The 10074-nt window shown below is 58.2% G+C and overlaps 2 protein-coding genes across 2 annotated transcripts; both read right to left on the bottom strand.

Moving 5' to 3' along the window:
• Positions 1-3347: 3347 nt before the first annotated feature.
• Positions 3348-6620, bottom strand: LCNL1 (lipocalin like 1). The gene is made up of 7 exons (XM_005143543.3): positions 6411-6620; positions 6032-6171; positions 5447-5517; positions 4823-4933; positions 4247-4348; positions 4060-4085; positions 3348-3526 (listed from the first exon to the last, which is right to left on the bottom strand). Exons 1-6 carry the CDS (start codon positions 6504-6506, stop codon positions 4060-4062), a joined length of 546 nt encoding a protein of 181 aa, XP_005143600.1. The 5' UTR covers positions 6507-6620; the 3' UTR covers positions 3348-3526.
• Positions 6621-7937: 1317 nt separating this feature from the next.
• On the bottom strand, positions 7938-9858 carry LOC117436807 (lipocalin-15-like). Its single transcript, XM_034067757.1, has 6 exons — positions 9763-9858; positions 9189-9328; positions 8942-9015; positions 8613-8723; positions 8065-8166; positions 7938-7963 (listed from the first exon to the last, which is right to left on the bottom strand). Exons 1-6 carry the CDS (start codon positions 9856-9858, stop codon positions 7938-7940), a joined length of 549 nt encoding a protein of 182 aa, XP_033923648.1.
• Positions 9859-10074: the final 216 nt, after the last annotated feature.

The raw sequence follows: 10074 nt of genomic DNA, 5'->3' as shown, positions 1-10074 counted from the left end.
AGCTGGTGTTAGTAAATACAAACCCTAAACAACATTCCAAAGGGAAAGTCTAAATGGAAGTCAGCACAATTCAACCATTTGAAATAAGGTGATCAGAAATAAGATGAAAGTTCTAAACTTGAACCTGTCTCCACATCAGATGACCTCTGGTAACTGCAAGACAAACAATGAAGACACCAGAATTTGGTCCCTTGCTTCTCTACTTTGAAGAATACCAGCTGCACCTATATATACTCCCTTTGTCAAGGGCACTGGGAGCAGGAATTTAACAGTAGAAGATGTTTGTCCAGTTTCCAGTCAAATTCAGAGTGAGTCTTCAAAGGAAATAGGCTGATAGAAAAGTGAAGTAACTGCATCCACCTCAGCTGAGGAGGAGTTCTGGTGGATCCCTGTCGTGGTTTGAACTCAGCCACGCAGCCTCTCTCTCACTGCCCCCTTTCTCCCCCTGCTCCCAGAGGAATGGGGAGGGGAATCGAAAGAATGTAACTCCCACGGGTTGAGATAGGAACAGTCCCGTAACTAAGGTATCACACAAACCACTGCTGCTACCACCAGTAATAATAACAATAAGGGAAGAGAATACAGCAGCTCACCAACCAATGACCAATACCCAGCCTGACCCAAGCAGTGATCTAGCCCTTCCAGGTAACTGCCCCCAGTTTTACATCCTGGCCATGAGGTGTTGTGGTATGGAATACCTCTTTGGCTAGTTTGGGTCAGGTGTCCTCTCTCTGCTTCCTCCCGGCTTCCCCTCCTCCCTGACAGAGTATGAGACTCACAAAGTCCTTGGTCAGACTAAACATTACTGAGCAGCAACTAAAAACATCGGTGTTATCAGTGCTGTTCCCAGGCTGAAAGTCAAAAACACAGCACTGCACCAGCTATTAAGAAGGAGAAAAAATTACTGTTACTGCTGAACCCAGGAAAATCCCAGTCTGGGGGATCTCTTTGGCAAACACCAGAAAAGGCCCTACCAATACAAAGAGTATGTAAGACAACAGATGACATTTCCAGTCAACATAAATCAGGTATGAAACTCCAACTCTTCACTGTAGCAACTGCAGCATGTCACCTGCTGCTCAGACTCACCTTTGCTACCTCTAGTTTCACAAAAGACTAGAAGCAAACATGCTGACTTTGGAAGAGCCTGCCAGAGGTAGAGAGATTGCAGACAAGTAGATGTGTGAGGCAATGTGGGCAGATGCCCACTAAAGCTGTAGTAAAGGGCAGACCTGGTTGATGCGTGGACAAATTATGTCACAGAGGAGACTGAATACAACTTCTGCAGAGGAACATCACACCTTAGGAATACACTTTCTGAAGGAGTCTAGACATGGGTGTTGGACATCCCCAGGTCAGCTGGGAAGGGTCTTTACCAAAGCTTGCAGGGGACAAGCTGCCATAGGCTAGAAAGGAAGTCTGGCATCACCAGTAAGCACCAGAGCCATCAGCTGGGAGTCTCCAAAGTGCTCCTCAATGTCAAAGTCTTGTTCAGCACCTCCCTTGCCCCAACACTCCTCTGCTGTTTCCAGCAGCTGTTTGAGACCCAGGTGCCTGGGCTGATCTTTACTGCACCAAGACAGTCCCTGCCAGCCCTTCCCACCAGTGAGTGCCCACAGCACCCATCAGGGAACCTCTCACTGCAGGATGCCATCAGAAGGTCCCTGACCCCAGGAAGCCCTTAGAAACACTTGGAGAAGAAAAGCCCTGTGTCAGGAAATATACAGTGACATCTGGCTGGGTTTGCTGGGGGATAAAGGAGGGCAGGTACAACCCTCTTGTCACCCTGTCCCTCTGTGCTTCTTGCCTACTGTTGAAGGCAGAGGGGCTGCATGGTCTGATGAGCAGCAGATACAGGGACAAGCTTGATGAGTGGGGGCTGCAGTGAGGACCCCACATTGCACTGCACAGAGGGTCTCACACCTAGGGACCTGTCCAGAATGGCAGCCTGTGTGCATCCTGCTCCAGGGCACAGGGAGAGAACAGATGAACAGGGGCAGAGGAGTGATCTCAGCACTGTCTGGGGTGCCACCTGCGCACAGCAGGGGAGGAAATGTTTGGCTGGAACATGATGTGGACACACTGGGACTCCTAATCACACAGTCCCTGGCAAAGGCCACTGCTGGCAGCGGGATGTTCTCATCTGCATCAATACACATACCAAAACCAAGGCTCTGGGCAAAGCCTGGTGTGAGTCTGGTGTTCCTGGAAGGGCAGCAAACACTGAACTGTTCAATACAAACTGCCAGGCAGGATTCCTGCTGGAAACACTGGGGTCTTTCCAAAGAGGGTGGAGATGACACTCGGATGGGAAGTCCCAGTGATGCTCATGCCCTGGGATGTGTCCAGCTCTCACGGTCCACAGACCAGGAGATGCTGTTTCCCACAGTTTTTCCCAGTCCATGGGAGGAGGTACTGAGGTGCTCAGTTGCTGGGACAGCACCTTCCAGGGATACCTGCTACCATCACACAGCAGCAAGGCAAACCCTGGGCTGAAGCTAATGCCTGGCTGGCTGTGCAGGGATGGGCAGGGCCCCTGTGGAAATGCCACCAGAGAGGAGTTTGGAGGAATTTCCTTTTCCAGGAGAGGCACAAGCTGCTTCGTGCCCTACCAGACCTCACTGCCTACGAACAGTGCCCAAGCCCTGGAGATGAGTGTATGCGAGGGCGCAGGGCACCACTGGGGACACAGGTTACCCACAGGGGTTATGGTTTCTCCTGTGTGGATTTGACAGTCTGAATAGATCAGGAAGGGAAGGATGGAGTGGGATTTCAGAAACAGAAATTCAGACAGCCTCTGGAGGCAGATATCCACCACTGCAGGCAATCAGACTCCAGTGGAGGCTTTCTCTGCTCAGTGCCCAGGCACAGAGACCATGCACAGCCCCACACCAGTCTGAAGGTTTGGGTCCAGAGAGCTCAGACACCTACCTTCCACAGACCCTGCAGCGCTGAGGGTCTGAGAGGTCCTCAGACTGAGTCCTGCCCCTCCAGGGGAGCAGAGGCTGCCACTGCAGCAAGGTGAGCAAAGGGAAGGTCAGTTGGGTGGTGGTGGTTGCAGACCTCCAACTCCAACTTTAGTTATGTGGCCAAGTCCCACAGCCTTTCTCCAAGCAGCCTCTCGTGCCCATAGGATTTGCAGCCTCACTGAATCACATATTTGAGCTCTGCCTGGCCATGAGCCTTCTCCACAGGAGGCATCCAGGAGGGAAAATCCTGGTGGGCTCCAAAACTGCCCTCACTTGGGTGAGGTCAGGCCAGGATGCTCCCCAATGCAGACCTGGAGGCCAGCAGAAGGGACCACATGCTTGAGCATCCCAGGTTCTCCCCAGACAGTTACACCAAGCTCTGGGGTGAGTTGCTGTTTATTTGGCAAGAAGGAGGGATTGAATGCTGGAGAAGAGGGGGATGTCTCATGGCCTTCACCACTGAGCTCAGAAGAAGCATGCGGAAGCAACAGCCTGGAGCTTCAGAGTGTGGGTCTTGCGTTGCTTGGCAGGAGCAGCCACCAGCCAGCCTGCACCTCCTGGAAAACAGCAGGAGAGGTGGGCTGAATATTTGAGTGGGGAGGCCAATGGAGAATGACAAGCAGGGCTCCCCATCAGCATCAGCTTATTGTATACTGGTTGTCTCTGTTGGCTCTGTAGGGTGAGGCATCTCCAGCAATGGATCCAGCCCTACAACTGAGTGTGTATCAGTGTGGTGGGACATCATGTGTCGGAGTGGGCCAACAACAAACCTAACCTCTGACCAGTTTTGCTGGTCCACAGCCCCAGGCCCCTCTGGCCAGAAGCAGTCATGGCTCTAGCTGCTGCAGGAGCTCTGCAGCTCTTTCTCCATTGACCGGGTGGTTTTGGTTCAAGTGCCCTTGCTCACCACTGGGCAGCTGCGCCCTGGAGATCTCCACTTCGGAGCAGCTCCAAAGGGAACAGTCCTACCTGGGAGTCAGGTTCAAGCAATGTGGCTCCCAGAGTTCACAATGGCCCTTTCTGGAGCACCAACGGGGCAGTTTCCAGCTGAGGACATTGCAAAACACCACATTGCACTGCGGCAACTCACCTACACCTGATCGAGGCTGCATTCGTCTGTGGAAACAAAGAGAAAGGCTGTGTCATGCCACAGCATGCCAGGCCAGCATGCTCTGGCTTCCTCCTGGCAGCTCAGACTGCAGAACCGCAGCAGTGATGGCCTGAGCCGCATGTCCTGGCTCAGCCACACCAGCCCCACATGCACGAGCAGCGCTCACCCTGGGCGGGCAGCATGACGATCATGTCGTTGGTGAAGCTCCTCTGCCTTGCCAGCTTCCTGAAGAGCACTGCCAGCCTGGGGCTCACCTCCCGGGTCTTGGCTAGGGGTGAGGACATGAGTTAGCTCCTCGCATCTCCTGGGCACCCGGGTGAGATGGGCTAATGATGGTCCCCAGGGAAGGTTGGAGGCAGTGGGAAAGGTGCTGGAAAGGGGTGGTGGCCAGGGACATGAAACACCCATCCCGGGGACAATGCTAAGTGGAGGCCCTGGCACCAGCACAATGTTTCCTTTCTTGGTTTCCATCCCCAGCCCCTGCAGCAGGACCCATTTCCAAAGGGACTGACCCAAGGCCATGGACTCCCCCTGGGTGCAGAAGCTGAGCCCAGCCCCCCCATTCAGTGTCAGCTCACTGCCCCTTTCCTTGCCACACACTTGCCACTTCCCGCTCCTGCACCCCACCCAGGGCAGGAGGGCAGTGCTGAGGAGGGGTCCCCACGGGTCCCCTGGCTCCTGGCCTCCTCTTGGGACACCCCCAGGCTGCCCACCCTTGCTCAGAGCACCACTGGTTACGCACTGTAGAGCCTCAGGGCATGCAGGGTCTTCCCATCCTTCACTCTGGTGGCAAAGACCACTGCATATGTCTTGCCGTCCGTGTCCACCACCTGCGCTGTCTTATAGCCTCTGTCTGCAGAAGGACGTGGAGGAAAGGGAACAATTAATCACCTGGAATTCTCACCTTGCACAAAGGCTGCAGGAGTGCGAGCCGGGATGCCAGGGGCTGGGCCCACTCAGTCTTCTGTGCCTCCCTCTCCTGGTTTATCCCCTTGCTGAGGCTCCTCTGAAAGCCTGCGGGAGCCGACAGACGGCAGCAGAGCAGAGGGACTGGGAAGAAGACAGCCGAGGAGCACAGACGGACTAACTCTGGGAAACCACTCCTGCTCCATCCCTTGGGAACAGCCACCCACAGCCCCCTTGCAGAATTAACCTGCTTCTCCCCAGGGTTTACTCCTGGTCTGGGCATGTCTGATCCCAGAGGGAGGGAGCCAAGAAATCTGCCCGCTTATGGGACACCAGCCCTGGGGTGCAGCGACTGCAGAGGGATGCCCCACCCAGGACCCCAGGAGGGCCATGTCTCAGGGACAACCGGCTGCTTCACATGGGGATGATGGGGAAGTGCTGCTGCCTCAGCCCCACTCACCAGAGCTGTAGTATTGACCCTGAACTCCTGTTGGTTTGTAGATCGACATCAGTCTCATACATTGCCCCGGGCTGCAAAGCAGTGGAGAATGCTTCATCTGGGGTTAAGTGACATCTCTTCCCTCCCCTGCAGATGTGGGCTCAGGGGTCTCCCCAAACATGGGACTTGCTGGTGTGGCCAGGGCAGGGATGGGGACAGAGCAATGGGTGCCTGGGCTGGCCTGAGGGGTGTCCTGTGGGGTCATGCAGCCCTTCCGTTGCTCATCCTCTGAGCTTCTGGGATGAGGCTGGTCCTGCTGGGAGAGCTTTGATCATGGGGTCCCACATCAACCTGCTACATCCGTGCCAGGAGCAGCAGAGTTTCAGCTGTAAAAGTGGGACTGCTCCTGGCTGGTGCTGACCCCTGAGGAAGGGATCCCCATGATGCAGCGCTGCCGAGCCCCTGTTGTACACCATGGGGCTGGAGGTCCTGCCTCACCCCACCCCAATCTTTGGTGGGTACTGGGTGGAGGCACCTGAGTGGAGTCCTACCAGCAGAGGTAAGGGGAGGTCAGTAAATCCCACAGGGAAAGTGCTTGGCACTTACGTGGGAATAGCAAAGGAGACATTGAGGTCACCGTCCCCCAGGACCTCGATGGACGTCATTGCCATCTTCAGCAGATCCTTCTTTTGGAGGTAGCTCTCATTGTCCGTGGCCATAGCCGTGATGTGCCATTTCCCTGCAATCTGGCAGTGGGGGCAGGCTGTGAGCCTAGGGGAGCAGGGAGGGGCTGGGACGGAGCCAGGACACCCTCAGGCCACGGGACACCCACAGCCCCTCCAGGCTCAAGGAACTGCCTGCACCCCCTCACCTCGGTGGGACACCAGAGCCAGGGGATGTCCTCAACACAAAGCCACCTCTGCAGTCCCCACCCTATCAGCGGTGGCCACGCTCCCGCCTGCCCTTCCCAGGATATTGCGGTCACCTTGCTCATGTCCAGCTCTGCAGCACCAAGGTCCTCAGCCCCCACGCGCAGGAGGCAGAGCAGCGCCAGCCCCAGGCTCAGCCCCATGGTCCTCATCTCGCCGCAGCTTCCTCTGGGTTCACCAGCAGGATGGGGAGCGGTGCCCGGGCTGCTGAATTTATAGTACCTGGCTCTCCTCCCCTCCACACATCCCGGCGATAGGGTTGGCTGGGGCAGACGGTTTCCAAGAGCTGAGGTCGCTCCGGAGTAAACAGCCTTGCAGCACAGGGGAAGTGCCCAAAGGGCACCAGGAGGGGCTGAGCAGCCCATTGCAGGAATTCTTGCACCACACCAGTGCTGAAATTCAGGATTTCCCCTATGTGCTTGGTTGTGAAAAGGACAAAGTTGGTTGTGAAAGAACTAAAAGAGCATTTGTTTACCAGCAGGATGGTGGAAAGCTGCTGGGAAGAGTCGGGACGTCCTTCCCGGCACTGGCCCCAAGCAGCGCTGTTACCAAGGAGCTCAGTGACCCATCCCTCTGGCCAGGCTGGATCTGCCCCAGGGCTGCTACTGGGATCGTGCCCAAGCCCAGGCAGCTGCACACCACTGATGTTCTGACCCTGCGGTGCTGCACAACTCACCTACCTCTGTGGGTGCACCTCTGCATGCTCAGGGTCTGCAAAGCAGGATGCACCCAGAGCAGGGACAGCAGGAAGGAGTTCGTGTCATTGTCAGAGTGTGTCCCCTCCTTCCCAGAGTGTGATGTCCCCCTGTGCCCTGGCTCTGGTTCTACCGTGGCCAGTGGGCAGGTGGGGGGAGCCAGGGGGATGGGAACATGCATGGGAGGTCCCTGTCCTACCCAGGGTAGCCATGGGGCAGCCTCAGTCCAGCTGGGGAGCTGCAACTGGGTGTCCTGGGGATGAGCTGCCTGCCTGGAGCCAGAGCCCAGGAGGCAGGGATGGGCAGCCCAAGTGCTTAACGCTGCCTGCCCAGACCTGCTGCATGAACCCCTGTTCATCCCAGCTCAGTCGTCCCCTGCCCACATCCCCAGCACTGCCCCCTGCACCTTCCCCATCCTCTGCTCCCCCTCCTCAGCACACCGGGCACAGCAAACAGCACAGCAAATGAACCCCAGCTCCCCTGGGGTGCTGAGAGGAAGGGTTGGATCCAGGAGCATGGGACTTGGGGTGTCTGGGGACCCTGGCAGCACCCCTGCTCCTTCAAACAAAAGCACCAAACTCTGGGGCAGCTTCTGCACCTATTTATTTCAGAGGGTGAAGTGTGATCCTGGCGTGGAGCAGCGGAGGACAGGAAAGAGAGGAAAGGGTATCATGGAGCAGGGAGCAGAGCCTGGTTTCCACCAGAGCTGGAGGAACCATGGTCCTGGCACCAGCCCCTTCAGCTGCAGGGGGGAATGATGATGAGTTAGGGCAGGGAGCAGAGAAGTGATGCAGAGCCCCGAGGCAGGCAGGGAGTCCCTGGGGGGCTGTAGGTCCCTGCTCAGCCCTGGCCATGCCAGCAGGGACACCCAGCATCCCCTGGCCACGCTCACCTGATGGCTGCGGTGCACTGATCTGTTGAAAAACAACGAGAGGGGTGAGCAGGCCATGGGCAGTGTCCTGAGCATCCCCATGCAGAGGGGCTGTGCGTGCACCCCTGCCCTGCCAGTACTTACCCGACTTGGGCAGCACAGCCAGCATGGCCTTGGTCAGCCCCACAGCAGGGATGAGCTCTTCAAACTTCTGCAGGAGCAGGGGGCTCACATCCTGCTCCCTTGCTGCAGACACCCAAAGCAGGGGCTTTGTGTGGGGGGACCCAGTAGCGAACCCCACACTGGGGCTCCAGCTCCCATGGGGCAGCAATGGGGCCCCAGGGAAGGGGAAAGGTGAAGCTATGGAGGTGCAGGGTGGACACCGGGCACCCCACAGCTGCCCAGGGCTGCCAGCAAAGGGGCACAAGCCCCTTGGGATGAGGACCCACCTGCTAGGGGTGGTGTGGGGTGGCTGGTGAGGCTGGGGGAGCTTCAGGTCAAACCACAACCCATGGGGGATATCTTTGGTGCAAGGTTTAATGCACCCCAAATGAACTCCCTGGCTGACAGCACATGGGGTGCTGAGGCAGGGGGCCCTGGAACGCAGTGGGAAGCCCAGCCCCTGCCCCCCACCCATGCCCATGTCCCTCCGTGGGGAGCTGTGGGTGCCCATTCCTGCTCCTGATACCCACTGAGGAGCTGCAGCATGGTGCTGGGCTGCTCCTCCCTGTGCTGGGTCTCGTGCACGATGGCGTAGTGGCTGTAGTCCGTCTCCATCACACGCAGCTCCCTCTTCTCTTGTGCTGCTGAAGGGCCACAGCAGTCAAAGTGGCAAGGCCTGAGCACCTCCATGGCCCCTCCTGGGGCTCACAGCTCAGGGCCTGAGGGGGGTATGAAGGGAACCAGGGGACCCCCGTGGGATCCAGCAGACCCATGCTCCCACAGCCCCTGGCCCAGCCATGGGGCAGAGGGGCTGAACACCCCCTCTGTGCAGGGTGTGGGTGGCTCTGCTCCACCTGACCGCCCATACCTGTGTAGTGTCCTGCCTGACCGCTCCGCTGGAAGAGCAGCTCCAACCTCTGGCATCTGTCCGGCCTGGAGAGGGAAAATGGGAATGACAAAGGGGGCTAGACCCCACCTGGCAGGCCAGCAGATGGGGAGAGCGGGGAGGAGCCCAGCGCTGTGGGGCAGCAGCAGGATGATCCTCTCCCAGCTCCATTGGTGGGGATAGAGCCCAAGCAGGACTAATTGAGCAGGCTGGCACTCACAGGGGCCAGGCAAGCTTCATAGCCAGGTTCCCCTCTGGTGTGAAGCTGATGGTGGCGATGGGTGACTTCATCCCATCCTTCATCTTCAGGTACACGGAGCAGTTGGAAACAGTGGCTGCAAAATGCCATTTCCCTGCGAACTGCAGCAGGACATCACCAGCGGGGTTGAGACAGGCATGGGAACCTGCCACCTACCAGGGGAACCTGCCACCCTCTGTGGAAGGTGTGACAGTCCAGTGCAGGAACCTGCCACGCCATGTGCAGACCTAACACGGGGACCTGGCACCCGCCTGCATGCAGGACACACGGGTCTGCACTGGAAAGGTGAGCGCAGCGCCTGGCCCGTGCTCCGTGGGGCAATCCCACGCGTCTGGGGGCATCACAGTGCCGGGTGTCCGTGTCCCTGCAGCGGGGCTGGATCTGGGCATCCCGGGCAGGCGCTGGGCAGGACTAACCCAGTGTGCACAGATACCCCCTCTCCTGGGAGCTGCCCTGGGGCGGGCTCAGGGCCGGGGGCTCCTCGGGGTGCCTGGGGACACAACACGGGCTGGGGGCAGCCCCTGCCCTTCGTTACCTTCTGGGTGTCAAAGCCCGGCTGCACGGGCACCTCGGCCGCGGCGCGCAGCGCGCACAGCAGCGCCAGCGCCAGGCAGGGCAGCGCCGCCGTCATCCTCAGCGGGAGCTGCGTGCGGGCAGGGGAGGCTGCTGGGACCCGTCTCCTCCCGCACCCACCTTTATACCCCCACCGCTGGCAGCATCCTCCCGCCCCCTTGATGAAACAGGTTACACAAGAGCAGGGATCACTTGCACCCGTGTTGGGTGACAGCGCTGGCCCCTTTCCCCCCATTGTCCTGGATGAATGCAGCCTTGTGCAGGACCCAGCCCA

This window comes from Melopsittacus undulatus, chromosome 11 (assembly GCF_012275295.1).
Source record: "Melopsittacus undulatus isolate bMelUnd1 chromosome 11, bMelUnd1.mat.Z, whole genome shotgun sequence".
In the NCBI taxonomy this organism is placed as follows: domain Eukaryota; kingdom Metazoa; phylum Chordata; class Aves; order Psittaciformes; family Psittaculidae; genus Melopsittacus; species Melopsittacus undulatus.
This window is presented reverse-complemented; position numbering and strand designations above follow the sequence as displayed.